Here is an 18,502-nt window from a genome sequence, read left to right as displayed (position 1 = left end):
TGGAAGAAAAAGCAAAATATCATAAAATGTTTAATTAGAGCAACTGAGAAAAAACCTGCAATGTACAGCCAAAGACTTGCAAGATGACCCGATGAAAGGAGCAAAACCATTTCAATGCAGTGTGTAAGAAGAACACTAGACAAGTATGGCCTTCATGTTGAGACATCTTGATAAATACCACTCTTGATCAAGAAGAACAAAAAGCCAACTTGAACTTGATAAAATTCATTTGTTTAGACCTGTGGAGCTCTGGAGGAATGTTTTATGGAGTGATGTGACCAAACTGGAACTTTTTGGACCCATGGATCAGCGGTATGTCTGCTGCAAAACAGGCAAAGCTCATAAGCAGAAGAACACCATCTCCATCGTCAAACTTGGAGGTGGATCAGTACTGTTATGGGGTTTCTTTACTGTAGAAGGAAGTGGAAGTCATGACCGTATGAAGGACATCATGGATTCTTTGAAGTATCAGGCTATTTTGACAAGAATTGTGATGCCTTTGGTGCAAAGACTGAAGCTGATGATCAATGGACTTTCCTGCAGGACAGTCATCCCAAAGTACACACCCAAATCTACTACTGCTTGGTTCAGGGATCAGTCACAGAATGTACTTGAGTGACCTGTTTAGTCTCCAGGCTTAATTCTCATTTTAAATATCTGGTTAAATTTGAAGAAAGCAGTGGCAATGTGAAAACCAAAGATTATCAGTGATCTGAAAGCTTTTTCAGGCGTGGAATGGGCCAAGACTGTAGTAGAGAGGTGACAGAAGCTTCTAAACACTTACAGACAGCGTTTATATGTAATTTTAAAGAATAAAAGATTCTGCACAAAAGGGGTTGAATAATTTTGAACATGAATGTTTAGAGCCAATTCGAATTTTATCATGATTCATCAATGTTTCATTCTCAGAATCACTCAAAAGTGTATTAACAAACTTTCTCTAATACTTTACTGATGCCTTTGTTAAATTGATTTCATAAAATGTTATCCTCCACAGCAAATTGTCTTGCAAGTCAAGGGGGTTGAATGATTTTGAACACAACTGTAATTAAGTATAACAAAACCAATGGCATTTACCTGAAAAGATTATGTGACAAGTGTCAACTAAATAGAGCACTATATTTACAACAAAGCTTGATCTTTGCTTTTCCTACATCATACAGAGAGGGTGCTGACAAACTTACTGACTGTAAAGTAGGAACACTTATATTTAATTCTATAATGTCAGTAGTGTTGCTTGATTATGCATTTGAGAGAGTAATAAACAAGATATCTGCATCTGATCTCGTTAAGTGGCATGATAAATAATGCTGAAAAAAGAGAACACGAGAAGGGCTGGATGGAATAGCATCCGATCCATGTGAGCTCTTGATGAATATGGTTACCTGCTTACTAATACATAAACTCAGTGCAAGTGTAAACAGGTGTCATTCATCAGACACAATGGAACAATGTTAGTTAAACATGAGTTAGTTATATGAGGCAAATGTGCCAGCAGATCTTAAAGTTCCATTGGTATAAATGATGAAACGGGTAGTTTTCGGTGGGTTCTTGAAGTTTTTCCATGGCTTTTCACAGAAGTAGCACCATACGATTGTTGTTTGTTTGTAAAACTGGAATATAAAGAGCAGACAGAGTGCTGAGGCTGGTCTAGACCCTCTTCATGCACACGTGACACCTGCTGATGTGAGTTCGTAGATTGCCAGCTTTTAGCGTTGTAGGGACGGGTTTCCTGTAACCACAATAAACAGACATTTAACAAGAGGACAGGAGAATTTATATATAATTTATTTTCATAACATCTTGCAATTCTGACTTTTTTCTATTGGAGCACGGCATTCAATATTAAAGCAATCAAACCAAACATGGCCCTGGAGCACAAAACCAGTCTTAAGTCACTGGTGTATATTTTTAGCAATAGCCAACAGAACATTGTATGGGTCAAAAATTTTTCTTTTATGCCAAAAATCATTAGGATATAAAGTAAAGATCAAGTTCCATGAAGATATTTTGTAAATTTTCTGTCATCAATTTATCAAAACGTAATTTTTGATTAATAATAATCATTGTTAAGAATTTATTTGGACAAACTCAAAGGTGATTTTCTCATTATTTAGATTTTTTTGCACCCTCAGATTCCAGATAATTAAATAGTTGTATCTCGGCCAAATATTGTCCAATCCTAATAAACTATACATCAATGGAAATCGCATTTATTCAGCTTTCAGATGCTTAATACAGAATCCACTTAATACTTGTTTTGTGTCCCAAGGTCACATATATTGTTTATATATAAAAAAGTTGTCATTACATTTTTTTTATTCTGTTGTAGAAAAGGGCAATAATAGGTTACATTGATCTGCATAATATTTGTAGGGTAACATTCTAAAACTGCATTATTAAGTAATTTATTAAAATATCTGATCAGATAAGTATTACATTTATACTAACATTATACTAACTGTGATATGCTACACTTCATCTTTGTACTCTGTACATTTTTAGTAAGTACTTTTAATAAAATTTTAGTAAGTAATATAAATTAAAAAGATACACTTAACATATAAGTAATTATTTTCTGGACCAATATTTTAATTGCATATTACTGTTTTTGTTATTCTAATATTTTTCAGTTGACCTGGTTATTGGTTACAGAAGAAGAAGGATGACTTTAATTTTTATTAATGCTTCAATACAGTACTGAGACATAAAAACGATAAAAAAACGCTCCTAGAAATTATTGTGCCCTCTTGTGGTAAGAGAGAGGATTTACTGTGGCTTTGTAGTACTCCATGGGTGTGTCATATATACTGTAGCTTGAGTATTTCAAATAAACAAATCAGCCTTAGTACATGATATATTCTGTGTTGAACTGAAGAAACAATAGTGCATCCATAAAAATAGTAAGAACCTACAATGCAAAGAATATAAAGTGTGTGAAAGCTTACTTGAACATTCCGTTGTCCTCTATGGTGGCTAACCAGAAGCTGTAGGAATTAGCGTAGTAGTTGCAGGTGCCTCGACCATGACACTCGATGAAGGGAGCCGAGCGGAACTCTTCCAGACAAGAACCCGGAGAGGCCAGAGCCTGACCGGAGCCCTCGGCACCAGCACTGGTGTGCTTTTACACAGAGAGACAGCGTAAGGCCTTTACACACCAGTCACAAGTCCACATTCTCATATCATCCTGTTTATTTGGTCATATTGTAATGACATTTGAGTACTGGGGTTGAACATCCTGTACTTTAGTTTGGAATTAAAAAAATTAAAATACAGGATTTTTTATATAGGCTACGTAGATATATTTGGGGGGGATCAAGAATGATTACTAACCTTAACCCTTGAACTAATAAAAAAAAAAAAATTATACAATAAAATAAAAGAGCCTTTCTTTGAGCATTTGCAGGCAAATAAAGATATGTGGTGCCGGTTTCTAAATGAATTGAAGCACTGTTATACACTTGCAGCTCGTAATACAGTGTTTCAGTGGCAACATTCATAGTAAATTAACCGAGGTGCTATGAAACACCGTATCTCTGAAGCCAACAGCACATATACCTATCAAATTAAACAGCAGTGTTAGCGATTTGACTACTGATATTCTGCACAGCCCTAAAAACAAGCTTCTTTAGTCTCCTCACCATGACGAAAGAGTATCCGATCCAGAGAGAATCCCAACCTTGAGGGCAATGAGGGATCTGGATGGTCTGACTGTGCACAGCTATCACCATAGCAGGAGCCTCACAAACTGCACATCTGTCACAGAAAAACATGCATCCATATGAGAAGGACGAGGAATTCTTTCTCATGAAAATATCAAATGATTCATAAAAGATCACACACCTGCTGATGAAGGGTTTGATGTTCTGACCGGTAACAGGCGCCATGTTCATTGGCATGGGCTCGGGAGACGTGAGCCAGTACGAATAGTCATTACGAGACGCGAAGTTACATACATTGTTGATGTTGCAGAAGAGGAAAGGCATTGGGCTGAACTTCCTTAGGCAGCTACCAGCTGTACCTATTGGGTAAAGAGAGCAAGAACATCAGGGATTGTGTGACTTTGATTAATATTTCAGAATACATACATGATCAGTGTGGCTGCTGTGCAGACCTAGGTCTTGTCCATGTGACCTCTCGTTGCCTTGGACATAAAGCAGCGAATATCCATCATAGATTAGCGTCGTTCCCTTTGGACATAGTGGAACACCAACACCCTGACTGTGGCGGGTTACAAGGAAGCCGTGGTCCACGGAGGAAGGGCCAGGATGGCCGATGCGACCTGGGATACCACTAGGCCCTGGAGGACCAGGATACCCTCTGGGGCCTACAGAAAAGATATTTAGGAAATATTTAGGATCTTATAAATGAAAGTCATTTCAGAACTTTTCTTCTGTCTTGAATCTCTTAGTATTTTATGTGTCCGTGCACCTACCAGAGGGTCCAGTTTGTCCAGGCTCTCCTTTGGACCCAGGATATCCATTATAGCCAGGTGTCCCATCATATCCTTTTATACCCTGAGTTCCCATCACACCTAGGAGCGTGGTTGTGCATTAAGATATGTCAACTGACTGTTTTCATAAACTTGGAAGTTCAGATATTTGAAACACTCACCCTGTTGTCCTTTCTGTCCAGGGATGCCTTGGATTCCAACTAGACCCGGGGGACCCTGAGGTCCCGGAAGACCAGGATCTCCCTTTATAAATGTTTGCGGCCCAGGGGGTCCAGGGGGGCCTTCGCTTCCTTATATTGAAATGTTAAAAGCAGAAATTTAGAAAAATGTTTACAATGAGCTATAGAGCATTCAGACCATTTACTATAGTAAAGACATTTCACCACACATTCACGCTCAAATACGGATTTGAAGAAGCAGTTTGGTGGACACACAAAATGTGATCTGATACTTTGTCTGTGTAAATATATTTTGTTATGTCGTTTGTCATTTTGTGGCTGATGTGTATTTCCTCTTTTATACATGCTAGACAATTTATTTCACGTTGAATTTACAGAACTACAGATTCAAAGTAAAAAGCTGTGAAATATTTTTTATTTTTATTATTAAATATTTCACTATATTTTATTACATTAATGATTATTATATTTTCAAGACTGTACAACATTGACATTAAATTATGTTTACATTTATATTTTATTCAGTAATGATAATAATAATAATAATAATAATAATACAGTTATTATTATTATTATTATTATTATTATTATTATTATTATTATTATTATTATTATTATTATTATGTACAATAATGTAAACCATAAACCAATACATTTAAAGTCTACTACCAATATGACATTAGCTATATCAATTAAAATGTTCATATGAATAAATGTGGATAGACGTTATTAATATAGTTCAATGGAAAAGTCAAGTCAAGTGACCTTTATTTATATAGCGCTTTAAACAAAATACATTGCATCAAAGCAACTGAACAACATTCATTAGGAAAACAGTGTATCAATAATGCAAAATGACAGTTAAACATTGAATTCAGTGATGTCATCTCTGTTCAGTTTAAATTGTGACAAGTCAACTTGTGTCAAGTCAACGATATCGCTGTAGATGAAGTGAAAACTGAGTAGAATTTTTTGTTCATACCTTTGAGACCAGGGAATCCTCTGTCACCTCCGTCACCCTTAGAGCCGATCACTCCTGTCTCACCCTTCATACCTGGAATGACACAGAGCCACTCAAACTTCCATCTCTATCAAACACTGCCTTTTATAAATATGAAGTATGACACTCAGAAACCCACAAAAATGCACTGCAACATTCTGTCAAGTTAAATTTCATCTTGAATCTTACCAGGGAAACCAGAAACACCCTGTTGTCCCATCTCACCCTTTGGTCCATTATAACCAGGCAATCCGGGCTCACCCTAAAGAGCACAGCTGTATTAAATGATCTACTATCATTTTTAAAGGCACTATTTTTATTTTAGAAGACGAAGCCTTAAACTCACAGGAACACCAGTGAAACCTTTGTTCCCTTTATACCCATGAGAACCTTGTGGGCCAGGGAAGCCCACATCTCCCTTTTCTCCTTTAGCTCCAGCACTGCCTGGTATTCCATGTGGGCCTTGATATCCAGTCACACCTGTGGTAAAAACGTGATGTGGGCGTAAGATGACGCAGGCCAAATTCAGCAGAACACATCTGTCACTCCTGTTTTAGAGTATTAAATACAGTTCACACAACATTCTTTGGTTAACAGGAGGGACAACTGCATTTTATTACCACAATGACACCCTTACATTTTTATACAACTAATAATAGGAATATTCTGTGACAGAATGTCCTTAATAGTGAGTTGTTAAGGATTCACCTCTTTCTCCCGGCTGTCCCTGAGCTCCCCTGTCCCCTTTAGGGCCCTCCAGGGATGCTCCTGGAAGTCCTCTCTCTCCAGGCCATCCTTGGCTCCCTTGGAATCCTGGCAGTCCCTTCTCACCTTTGCTTCCAGGAATACCTGGACTCCCGGGCAAACCAGGAAGACCAGGGTTGCCTCTGTCACCTGTGTGGAAATAAGAATAAGTATTAATTCAAATTAGTTACTTTTCACTAAACTATCCTTAAATTATACACTGAAAATCATTCATATTAAGTAGACCTCCCATTGCTCCATAAATGACAACCTAATTATTGGGGATATGCGATTCTGACCTTTGCTGCCAGGTTCTCCGCTTGCTCCTGTCAATCCTATACCAGGTATACCTGAAGAAGAGAAACAATTGTTTCTAATGAAGTTGGGTCTCACTAACAGTACATATGCACAAATTTGTGCCTTACAACAGTATACAAATATTTTCACAAACAAATCATGATGCATCAGTTACTTGTGTTCTAAAATGCAATCAAAATGTAATACAAGTTTAGGAAGAACTAAAACCATACATATGCAAAAAAGCCAAACCAATAAAGCTCAAATTTTAAAATTACCCAAAAAGGGGCGGTTCTCCACAGAATTTGACTTGATGCTGATTGGACTATATATCCAGAGGCTTGTGGTTCTGTGGTTCAATGTGACAGAAAACAATTCCTTGCTTTTGCACTGCTGGTACATCGCCCTATCATCCTAATGAAGAAATCGCCCCTGACTATGCAATCATTACTGAATTAGAGACCCACTGTCCCTAAAAGATTCTTTTAAGAGTTCAAGATATGTGCACTACTCTAAAGGACTTTAAATTAGCAGCATTTCCCTTTAGCTACCTTTCACTTTTAGAGCTACATAATCTTACCGGGTTCTCCTCTCTCTCCATTGAATCCAGGAATGCCATCAACCCCTGCATTGCCTTTCTCCCCAGGCTGACCTGGTGAACCCTGTAGACCAGGCTCACCTAGTCAAAAAAATAATAATTATTAGGATTTTTCACCAACTTCAAGTGCACTTGTTTTGTGCTTCTCAGAAGCTTTCTAAGATAAAGAGACTTTTTCAGTGTGTCTAGCAACATTATGGGTGCCTTAAACAAATATCAAGGGGAATTTCAGTTTGACTTACCTGGACGTCCGTGAAACCCAGGTTCTCCTGGAGACCCCGGCAACCCACTGACACCTTTCTCACCTGGTCTCCCTGGACTGCCTGCTCAGAAAATAATATGATTGGTACAGTGTATTATAAGAAAAATGATTGTATTAGTGTCTCAATATGTTAATGACACTGGCTGATAAACAGTGTATTTCAGTGTAATTTGCATTAGTCATTATAATCATATTGCCTGGGTAACCAATCGATCCTGTGTTTCCTTTATTTCCTTGAATTCCAGGAGTTCCTGGGATGCCCATTGTACCCTTCTGTCCCTTCTGTCCAGGTTCACCAGGGAAACCAGGGGTGCCAACATTTCCCTGTAAGTATGAGATATACCAAGTAAGTCTTATACTGTATTGTTAATGTACTTTTTGTTTATACTAAAACAACAACACAAACCTTCACTCCAGGGGGACCAGGGATTCCTATTCCTGCTAAACCAGGCTCTCCTCTATCTCCTTTGGGGCCATCAACACCTTTAAATCCAGGATGTCCCGGAGACCCACCAACACCCTGAACACCTTTTGGCCCCTCTGAACCTAAAGAACCACAAAATGTTCACTTAAAATTGATCAAACGGCAATCAACAATACCAGAGTTTATTATTCATAACTAAACTGCCTCAATGATTAATAATAATTTGTATTATTTAATATTTTTTCTTCTTTTCTTTATTTGTTTTCAACCCACATGCAGAAGTGGAGAGCACTATATTTACCTGGGTATCCCATGTCTCCTCTTTGACCTGGGTTTCCAGGTTCTCCAGTTCGTCCTTGCTCCCCAGGGACTCCAGTGTCTCCTTTCTCACCTGGAGTGAAGCCACAGTAATCAAATAATGTTCTCTTAATAACATTATTGAATCATGGTACTTAACAGCTACCATCATTTTAATTTGAGTACAGATTATTATCTGGGGACTAACCTTGCTGTCCATGTGAACCAGGCATTCCATCTTTTCCTGGCATCCCAGAGTCTCCAGTTGTTCCAGGAAACCCCTTTTCTCCAGTAGGACCAGGTTCACCTGATAGACAAGGTTAAAATATAAAGACAAATCAGTTTATAGTTCACTGATTTTAAATCTGACACCAATGGTAGCAAACAATCCAGAGATGTGTGCTTCCTTAAAACTCTATTTTATTGCAACATATATCATTTAGAATAGATCATCTTCAAAACATAAAAAATGTCTGAGAATATATGTTATGTTAACATTTTTGTTGTTGGTGGTACTGGTAAATTTCTTTTTTTGAACATTTTTGTTTTAGTTCGGTTGCATGGAAATTTGCCATTAGTTTTGGTCCTGAAACCTTTATGACAAACACCTCTCTCTCTGTACCTCTGTTTCCCCTGTCTCCTTTGTCCCCCTTCCACTTGTCAATTGTAGAATTACTAATATTTCCAGGTGGCCCCTGTGAACCCATTTCTCCTCTCTCACCCTTGATACCTGGATCACCAAACTCTCCCCTGATCCCAATCAAACCGGGGTCACCTGAAAGAGACAGAACAAAATGAAGATTTAGCTAATGCAACTCTAACTATGACCCTGTCAAATGAAGATAACAATATATTATTTAGTCCAAATAATAAGAATTGTGTTCTAATACCTTTTTGTCCAGGTTCTCCAGGGTTCCCACCAGGCCCTAAATGTCCAGGTGGTCCTGTCATTCCCATGATTCCAATTTGTCCTTTTGGACCTGATAAAACAAACAAAAAAACGTCAACATATGAATCAGTTTAAGGTAAACAAACATGTGCGAGGAGAACACCAGGAATAATGGGTGTCAAGAAACACTCACCACGTTCACCAGGGAAGCCATCTCTTCCTGGAGATCCTTCTTCTCCTGGCAAACCCTTATATCCTGGTAGACCTGGGACACCAGGGCTACCCCTGTCACCCGGAGGGCCAGGCATGTCCACACCAGGTAGGCCTTGATATCCTTTATCACCCTTTATACCTATCTGGCCTAGGACATCATCCAAACAAGTTACATACCATGTACCATACCATACATAAAACTTTTTGGGTGCTAATCAATTGAAAAACTCACCAAAGGGTCCAGGGCCTCCAGGTGGGCCCATTGGTCCAGGTGGTCCAGGTTCTCCGAGCTCTGGAGGACCTGGTGGCCCCACCGCACCACGAGCTCCAGGTGGTCCAGGGTTACCTACAAAAGTAAATATTAATTTAATGTTATTATACACCCTGAATACATCCCCTTTGATTTCTTGCAAGCCATTTCTCCAACACTCTCTTCCTGTTTAAGGTGAAAACACTTGAGGCACTGAAATCATTGTCTGACACCTTCCTTAAAAGAATAGATCCTCTTGTCTGAACTGGCCATCATAAAAACTGCACCTCCTTTGTTGAATCTTACCTCAGAGACAAATCTATAAAAAGCAGCATACTGTTCTACCTGACGTCAAATGCCCCACAGTCATTGTGAGAAAATCTGCATATCTTGCCATTTTTAAAACACTAACATCAACTATATCAGCCAGCAACCTGGGGAAAGTGTTTGGCATTGATCATGTATATAGATTTCCACTCAACGTGAAGATCTGATGGTTCCTTGTCTAGGCGCTTGTCATTTCAGATGAACTACTGCAGTGCTCTATTGTCCTTCAAGCATACACAATGCAACCTATGCAAAGTATGAATGCAGCAGCGAGGGTTGTCTTCAATGAGCCAAAAAAAGCTCACGTTACTCCTCTCCTCATCAGGTTACACTGGCTACCTGTCTTGCTCGCATCAAATTCAAGGTACTGATGCTAGCCTACAAGACGACCACTGGCACGGCACCAACTTACCTAAACTCATTGGTTAAATCTTATGTGCCCTCCAGAAGTTTGCGCTCTGCAAGTGATCGACGCCTTGTGGTACCATCCCAAAGAAGTTCAAAATCACTCTCACGGACCTTTTCCTGGACTGTGCCCAGCTGGTGGAATGACCTCCCAATCTCAATTCGTACTGCTGAGTCTTTACTCATTTTCAAGAAACAGCTAAAGACTCATCTTTTTCGCCTGCACTTAACCAACTAACACTAGCACTTTTCCTTTTCTTGTCTTTTAATTAAAAAAAAAAAATACTACCTATGCGTTCTATACTAGACTAACTGAGACTTGTCATGGCACTTGTATACTGTTGTTGTTCTCTTGTTGACCTGACTGCTTCTATTGTTCTCATTTGTAAGTCACTTTGGATAAAAGCGTCTGCTAAATGATTAAATGTAAAATGTAAATGTAAAGTATACAGAACATGCCTAGTCTAAGGTCTAAAGATCTAAGTGAAACTTTCACATATTTGCCCAACTTGTTTGTCATGAACCCTGTACATCAACTTTCAAAGCACAGTTAAAATGTTCATCAGAAAGTTTGCATTATCTGCAATGACCGATTGATTTAAAAAATCAGCAGTGTCACCCAATGTTTGGTTGGTGTGATTCCTTTAAAAATATATATTTATATACATGTAATTGGCCATTTTGTACGGTCAAATTTTCTCAGGAGATCAAACTGGTTGTACTTTAGCCTGAAATGAGACTGGTACCCAGGGACACCTTCCTTAGCTCTTGTCCTTATTTAAATTCACCAAGAGAATCCCTATGATGTTAAGTTTAATAAAGCCACAACAAATGTTTTTTTTCTACTTTCGGCAATGCATCAGCCAAACCACCAGGATGTTTTTCTAATGCTCAGATAATTTTACCCTTTTGTTCTCCATTTCTAAACTCAACTACAATGAACAAAAGTGTCTGCTAAAAGTTTCTTAGTTCTAAAGGAAATACTTTCTGAACATTTGTTCTGGAGTAATCTATTCAAATGTATTATGAGAAACCAACACAGTAAATGTACCTTTGAATCCCTGTAATCCAGGTGGCCCAGTAAACCCCTCAGTTCCAGGAACCCCTGGCATTCCAGGAATACCCTTCTCCCCTGGAAATCCTGGCACTCCTGGATGACCTATGGCACCTTTGGGACCAGGAAGACCCCTGCCAGGTTCACCCTATATATGATAAAGTTTAAGGTCAATGAAAAACGTGAGCCATTTCTATATAACTATAACACATTAATAGTCTAAATGACATCCAACATCATACTTTTTGACCAGATGTCCCTGCACGACCATGCAAGCCATCCTGACCTGGTCGACCAGGCTCTCCTGGAATCCCAGCAGGACCTGGAATCCCAGAGTATCCTAGAAGAGGGAAAGATGGCTAGTCAGAAAGGTATTACAGTCTAGATTGGATAGTTGAAGCATAATTTGACACCCATTTATGCTAAAGTCATTCTCACTAATCTTTGCCATTTTATCAATGGTGAACTTTCAGGTTTAATTATTAAACATGCAGAGGATTAACACATTTCCCCATTAAACAAAATTTGACGCCTATAGATACCACTTGCCTTTTGGCCCTGGGGGCCCAGGAAGGCCGATTCCTGACAGTCCAGGGTCACCTTTGTCTCCTGGGAATCCTGGAATTCCACGTTCACCTGGAAAACCTGTGTCACCTGAGCGATAAAGTGAAAGAGACGTCAACATAACTAGCTTTGTATCAGAGCATTGAGTCTAATTTTAAGCAGGATGACACATTAGCATAACCTGAATTTACCTTGAAAACCAGGTCTGCCAGTCTCTCCACGAGGTCCTGGGGCACCCTGAGGTCCAGGTAAACTTATACTTTTACCAGCTTCACCTTTAGCTCCTACAAAGATATTTGAGATTGTGACTGTTTTAAAGAACAGAGCAATGACAACCTGTGGATAAGTACATTTTACTCTAAATCACTGACCTGGTAATCCTGGCCTTCCTGGTGCACCAGGCAAACCCTCTGAGCCTTTTTCACCAGGTTGACCTGGCCGACCTACGCCTGGAATACCTGGGTGACCTCTCTCACCCGGAAGGCCGGGTAGACCACGATCTCCATCTAGGCCACGATCACCCTTAATACCAAATCTTGCCTAATTACAGAAACAAGATTTTTGAGTCAAATTAACATATATTACATGTTTAAGAAAACATTGCAGTATAGACAGTTGGATTCAGATACACTGTAAATTAGATGCAAAAGTGGATTCAGTTATTTGTCAACTCTGTTTTGTCGGATCTCTCAGACTTTGTACTCACAGGCTCTCCCTTGGGTCCAGGTTGCCCTGACCGACCATCTTTTCCTGGGAGCCCATCAACACCAGGGAATCCTCTGTCTCCAGTAGTACCAGTTAAACCCTTATCTCCTTTCAGCCCTGGAGCCACAAAGATATCACCAGGCTCACCATGAGCGCCAGGGGCACCCATTAAACCTGGAGAGCCTTCTTGACCCTAAAATTCAAGGAAAAGCAAGAAGAAAAGTAAAATTTATACTGAGATTCTGCAATGTTTACATCCTCATTTATAGTGGGCACAGTGCACTACTCATGCATTTGTATCCAGCAGTGTTGGGAAGGTTACTTTGGAAATGTAATAGGTTACAGATTACAAGTTACCCTGTTTAAAATGTAATAGTAGTGTAACTTTTTCAATTACTTTATTAAAGTAATGTAACTAATTACTTTTGAGTACTTTTTGATTACTTTTCTAAATTTGTGAACATTAAAGAATAATAAATAAAAGCATATACATCAACTTAAATACAGTTATCTAATAAGCATGTGACGTATTCTGTGTACTAAACTCCTGAAACATTGGTGTTTTTTTGAAACTGCTGTCTCTGTATATGATGATAGTTTTCTCAAAATAAGTAAAATGCACATTAAGTGACACAAAGCAGTTCTAGAAATTATGTTTATGTGCTCGTGTACTCCTATATTGAGGCGGCAGAGGTTGAAAACACTGCGAGCTTCAGTAGGCCTATGTGTAGTAAATCAAACCATGTCTTTGCCATTAATTTACAGGAGGGGCAGACTGGGAATAAAATTCAGACTGGAAAATTCAAACTCATACAAACAAATTCATGGACAAAACTATTTTTGGTATGGACCTGACATAAAAAAAAAGGTTTAAATCTTTAATTTGGGGTCATGCAAAATAATTAAAAGTTCTCTCCTGAACTGCACCTTCACTTCCATTTTTCTCTTCAGTCTCTTTATTTTGCCCTGTTATCCATCTCTCTCATGACTTTAATACTCAAGATTGAACAAAACTATACTTTACAATGCAATACTCTACAATACTACAATATCTTTATAGAAAAATCCTAATACTGTACACGAGTCATGTTTTCCTTACAAAAATTGACCATGCTTTTTTTAGCCTATATACAATAACCTTGTTTTGTTTTGTTTTTTGCAAATGGATTTGTATTTATTTTTAAATAACTCAATTTGTAAAATCATTTTAAATTTTTGGTTATCACAGTTAAACAAAAGTAACTATTTTCTCTGGATTTATAGAAATATATTAAAACATTAATTTTCGTAAGGGTTGTGTTGTTGTCTGTCGTAGCTCCCCCTAAACCTATAAAAAAAATCTGATCTGTTTTTCAGCTAAATTACTACTGTAACATTACTATAGATAATAATGATGTCCTTTATATAGTATTTTGAGTGATGACTGATGAGCAACGTGCTGCTGCTTGATTAAATAAATAAAAAAAACAAAGACAAAAAAGCATCTTTACAAATGAAACTGACCTGAAACCCTGAACAGGAGTTCTGCTTCTCTGCTCCAGCTGTCCACTTTATTCTCTCTCTCCCTCTTTCTTTCTCTCTCTCTCCCTCTTTCTTTCTCTCTCTCTCCCTCTTTCTTTCTCTCTCTCTCTCTCTCTCTCTCTCTCTCACTCTCTCTCTCTCTCTCTCTCTCTCTCTCTCTCTCTCGCATTGATTACTCTGAGTCTGATCCAAACCGTTTGGCGGAGGCGCGGAGAGCGCGCGAGTCATGACTAACAATTCATGACTTATTAGAGATTTAATTATCAAATGGCAGATTCGCAAATGATCGCTTTAGTACATTCGGCAGGCAATTATACAATAATGATATTAAAATAGAGGGCAAAATCGGCTGCCAGGCCACCGGGAATTGTCCCGGTTCTCCCGGTGTCCAGTCCGCGCCTGATTTCCACAGACACGCAGAATGTGCAGGAGTCATATATTGCATTTTTGGGGCTTAATATTCACAGACACTAGTCGATGTCATGTTTTGATTCAAGTGTACTGACCTACTTTTGATTTAGTCATCCAAAATGTGTTATATTCCGTCCGCGTTAGGCATTCCGTTTTTATGACTCTATGAACCAGGCTGTGTTTCCGCATCCCGGAAATTATTAGGGCGGTATGTCTCAGAATAGTCAGTGCAATTTGGGAAAGAAATCAGTTAAATCTGTATGTGTGTAAATATTCAAATGTAATCCCCTTTGTAATCGTTAAAAATGTCATAAGTAACTGTAATTTAATTACTCATTTTTTCTTAGTAACTGTAACTAATTACAGTTACATTAATTTTGTAATTAAATTACGTAACGCCGTTACATGTAACTAGTTACTCCCCAACACTGGTATCCAGTAATTTTTGCTTCCACAAAAAACATACTAAGTAATAAATGTTAAATTATAATGGAAAGTATACATACAGGAATTCCAACAGACCCAGGAGGTCCTGTCACACCCTTCTCTCCTTTGCTCCCCACATGTCCAGGAAAACCTAAAATGAAAACATCCAGTGTGATGCATAATCTCATAAAGAACATACATACCAAAACAAAGCCTTGCTCGTTGCCTCTCACCTTGCTGACCCTTTGGTCCTGGAGGACCAGGAAAACCGGGTGGCCCAAAAACAGTGCAATCTTTGCATGTTTCACCTTGATCACCTGAAAGAGCCAAAAAACACTCAAAACCAATTTTAACGAAACCAAAACTACAGTAAACAAATGGATGACTTCCTTACCTTTCTGTCCTATCTCTCCTTGCAACCCAGGAGGTCCAGGAGGGCCTTTATCTCCTTTTTCGATATTACATTTTTCATCTAAAATGAAAGTAACAATGCCCATGACACTTTGGAATAGGCAATCAAAGAAACCACCCAAGACTCTTTATACATTGTGTCTAATCACTACCAGATGTTAACCCAATGTGCATATCAAAGACTTTTTCTTTAATGATATGGTCACTCCATTCTCTCCATGAGCTTCGTGAATGATGTTTAATATTACAGCATGAAGATGCAATTTTGTGTTTTAAGATGTTCTTACTGATCGGTCCTGGCGGTCCAGGAGGGCCAGGTTGTCCATCAGCTCCTCTTGAACCGTTAAGAGACAGTCCATCAGCTCCTTTATCTCCCTTATGGCCAATCTCTCCAGGGACGCCAGGAGATCCAGGAGGACCAGGAATATACCTGCCTAAAGTAAAATAAGATCATGAAGGAAATGGTCATTATTTTAAACTACTACATTATGCTGACCTAATTCAACCTAACACTTAATCAGAGTGTTTTCTTACCTGGGGGTCCAGGACCTCCACTCTCTCCTGGATAACCTAATAAATGAAGAAAACAGATAAAGACACTGCAGAATTTGACAGGACAACTAGATACTGACAAGACATTCTGAAGACATTACCTATCTCTCCTTGTGCTCCAGGGGGGCCAGGACGACCAGGAGGGCCAGGAAGACCACCACCCTGTAAGATAAGCAACTACCAGTCCATAACATTGTTCTAAGCCAATCAGGTGCAGAAGTAGTATGTAGTTTTGTTATATTCTTCAGTAGAGTTTCAGTACAGCAGGCATAATCTGAGTTTTTATAGAGTTGTGTAACCACTTACATATCCTGGTGGTCCTCTGTCTCCCTTTTCCCCCTAACATGAACAAACGTCATAATATAAATAAATAAAAATAAAAATGTATAGCAATGCATTTTATGTCTAGAGGTACATCATGACCCTTCACGATGGGATTTTCTTACCTGAAAGCCATGTAAGCCACTAGTACCAGTTAAGCCCCGATCCCCCTATCACAATCAAAGGGATTTAAAAATAAGTATTTGTAATAAGAAAGTATGACTAACTACAATCAAATTTAGCAGGTATCCACATTGCTGATGAGATCTGAAGATCACCAGACCTTTTCTCCATTCTGTCCATCTTTTCCTGGTTTCCCCTTTGAAAACACAAAGTGAAGCTCAGCTTTCACAAGTATGATAGGTCAACAATCATTACTAATACAAAACAAGATTAGCAGTTATTTTATGGCTTAAGACACTTTATGGCTTAGAAGATGAATACAGTTATTTAAGATTGATTATAAACCTTGAAATAGTACACAAAGTAAATGAGTGACATTGATAATGTGGTTATTTTACAGATGCTCTATGAAGATGAGGTTTTATGCAAACGTGTGGAGTTAATGCAGCTTGAGGGCTGCTGTTTAACGCAAAATAACGATAAGTCGAATACTACAGCATTCTTGAAACTATTAAAATTTGACTCAACTTGTTATGAAGACAATATCATTAAATTAGAAAAGCTAATTTTCGCTAGTGGTGTATGAAATTGGGACCACACTGAATGTAACAGTTAAAGTTTACTGATTTATGATAAATATATTTAGTAAGTAAATATTCAGTTTTGTTCTTGTACAGGTTACTTACGATTGGTCCCAGTGGTCCTGGTTCACCTTTGATTCCATGTTGATGTGGTACACAAAAACCCTTGGTAATGAGGGCAAAGGAAAAAATAATTGTTATTACTAGGGTGACCATATGAGCCATTTTTCCAGGACACGCGTCCTTGCTAGGGTTTTTATATTGCCTAAAATATCCAGATTTTGGCTGTTTGTGCTGTGCAGATCGATCATTATATGACATTCATAAGAGCTATAGAGAGCAGAGCAGATGGCTCCTTATGCATTCAAATCATTTCAAATCACAAAGATTTAAACAAAGGTTACATTTTCTATTACAGGTCAGAGATGATATATCATCATATATAATGTATGTACAAACTCATATAATGTTATAATATATTTTAACATATAAAATTGTAGAACAGACTCTGTACAGTGTGGTTCTATTTGTATTTCAGTCTACAATTTTGTGCTGCCACTTACCTTTTCTCCTTTCTCTCCGTTAGAGCCTCTTTCACCCTAGAAAATATGCAAGATACATGGAACACTTAACAATGTAACTTAGATCAAATAAATGTAGCCCCCAAGATTTTGGACACTTAAACCACAAATAAAAATTTGTTGTTATCATACCTGTGGTCCAGGTAGAAAAATTGTCTCAGAGCCTTCATATTCCCCTCGTCTCCCTGGTGGACCAGGAGGACCGGATAAACCTATTTCTCCCTGAAAAAAAGAAAGAAACAGGAAATTATATGATATGATATTTAGTGAGACTAAAACAGAAAAGATGCCAATCAGCTTTGGTGATGCAACAGGTGAGAAGTGCAAATGGGGTACAGAGTTTGATGCTTATGCTTGTTGTCTGTATCATATTGTCAGCTTCCGGTCATGTTCAGTTCAATAGCAGGAAGTACTTAGGCAGATCTAGTTTATTACTTTGTGTTTGCCTGGCTCAAGCTTATGCTGCAAGTGTTATTATAGGTTCTTATGGCAGATGTTTTATGAGCCCATGGTTCCTCACCTTTTGTCCTTTCTCACCAATAAATGTCAGCTTGTCACCCTACCAAAAGGACGGGTAAGACAGACACTGGTCACTTCAGTAAGTCTAGACTCAAAGGTTATCATATATTCAAAAGATTACAAATGAGTGAAATGGTTACCGGCTCTCCCTTTTGGCCATGTTCCCCAGACCTTCCCTTCAAAGAAAAATTGAATGGTGTGAGATTCTGAAGCATGTTCACTGGTGTTGGTTAATTGTGCTTTAGGTTAAAAACTACATTTTAACTTTAGACTTACAGGAGGTCCTATTGGTCCAGGGGGACCGACTGGCCCTTGTTGTCCAGAATATCCTTGTTGTCCCTAAAAAAGAAAAGAAAATCAGACAAAGTTTGGAAACAATGGAACATGTTAGAATA

The 18,502-nt window shown here is 38.4% G+C and overlaps 1 protein-coding gene across 1 annotated transcript in view; it reads right to left on the bottom strand.

Annotated features, from left to right (window-relative positions):
* Positions 1-1,051: 1,051 nt before the first annotated feature.
* Positions 1,052-18,502, bottom strand: part of LOC132152739 (collagen alpha-1(IV) chain-like) — a 61,339-nt gene continuing 43,888 nt past the window's right edge. Inside the window, exons 10-52 of the mRNA XM_059561598.1 lie at positions 18,384-18,446; positions 18,248-18,283; positions 18,109-18,147; positions 17,721-17,810; positions 17,571-17,606; positions 17,113-17,172; positions 16,587-16,622; positions 16,429-16,473; positions 16,289-16,321; positions 16,084-16,144; positions 15,965-16,000; positions 15,718-15,864; positions 15,414-15,491; positions 15,253-15,336; positions 15,100-15,170; positions 12,663-12,854; positions 12,328-12,496; positions 12,148-12,240; positions 11,942-12,046; positions 11,635-11,732; positions 11,390-11,540; positions 9,589-9,702; positions 9,337-9,504; positions 9,145-9,234; positions 8,877-9,029; positions 8,463-8,561; positions 8,259-8,348; positions 7,940-8,079; positions 7,731-7,857; positions 7,514-7,594; positions 7,254-7,352; positions 6,676-6,726; positions 6,341-6,526; positions 5,979-6,112; positions 5,822-5,894; positions 5,615-5,686; positions 4,615-4,743; positions 4,436-4,534; positions 4,115-4,327; positions 3,844-4,021; positions 3,642-3,756; positions 2,949-3,121; positions 1,052-1,732 (exon numbers count right to left, since the gene is read on the bottom strand). Coding sequence (XP_059417581.1) covers positions 1,651-1,732; positions 2,949-3,121; positions 3,642-3,756; positions 3,844-4,021; positions 4,115-4,327; positions 4,436-4,534; positions 4,615-4,743; positions 5,615-5,686; positions 5,822-5,894; positions 5,979-6,112; positions 6,341-6,526; positions 6,676-6,726; positions 7,254-7,352; positions 7,514-7,594; positions 7,731-7,857; positions 7,940-8,079; positions 8,259-8,348; positions 8,463-8,561; positions 8,877-9,029; positions 9,145-9,234; positions 9,337-9,504; positions 9,589-9,702; positions 11,390-11,540; positions 11,635-11,732; positions 11,942-12,046; positions 12,148-12,240; positions 12,328-12,496; positions 12,663-12,854; positions 15,100-15,170; positions 15,253-15,336; positions 15,414-15,491; positions 15,718-15,864; positions 15,965-16,000; positions 16,084-16,144; positions 16,289-16,321; positions 16,429-16,473; positions 16,587-16,622; positions 17,113-17,172; positions 17,571-17,606; positions 17,721-17,810; positions 18,109-18,147; positions 18,248-18,283; positions 18,384-18,446 — 4,389 coding nt within the window. The 3' untranslated portion in view covers positions 1,052-1,650. The remainder of the gene's footprint in view (positions 1,733-2,948; positions 3,122-3,641; positions 3,757-3,843; positions 4,022-4,114; positions 4,328-4,435; positions 4,535-4,614; positions 4,744-5,614; positions 5,687-5,821; positions 5,895-5,978; positions 6,113-6,340; positions 6,527-6,675; positions 6,727-7,253; positions 7,353-7,513; positions 7,595-7,730; positions 7,858-7,939; positions 8,080-8,258; positions 8,349-8,462; positions 8,562-8,876; positions 9,030-9,144; positions 9,235-9,336; positions 9,505-9,588; positions 9,703-11,389; positions 11,541-11,634; positions 11,733-11,941; positions 12,047-12,147; positions 12,241-12,327; positions 12,497-12,662; positions 12,855-15,099; positions 15,171-15,252; positions 15,337-15,413; positions 15,492-15,717; positions 15,865-15,964; positions 16,001-16,083; positions 16,145-16,288; positions 16,322-16,428; positions 16,474-16,586; positions 16,623-17,112; positions 17,173-17,570; positions 17,607-17,720; positions 17,811-18,108; positions 18,148-18,247; positions 18,284-18,383; positions 18,447-18,502) is intronic.

This window comes from Carassius carassius, chromosome 11 (assembly GCF_963082965.1).
Source record: "Carassius carassius chromosome 11, fCarCar2.1, whole genome shotgun sequence".
In the NCBI taxonomy this organism is placed as follows: domain Eukaryota; kingdom Metazoa; phylum Chordata; class Actinopteri; order Cypriniformes; family Cyprinidae; genus Carassius; species Carassius carassius.
Note: the sequence above shows the minus strand (reverse complement) of the source record. Positions and strands in the feature narration are given on the sequence as shown.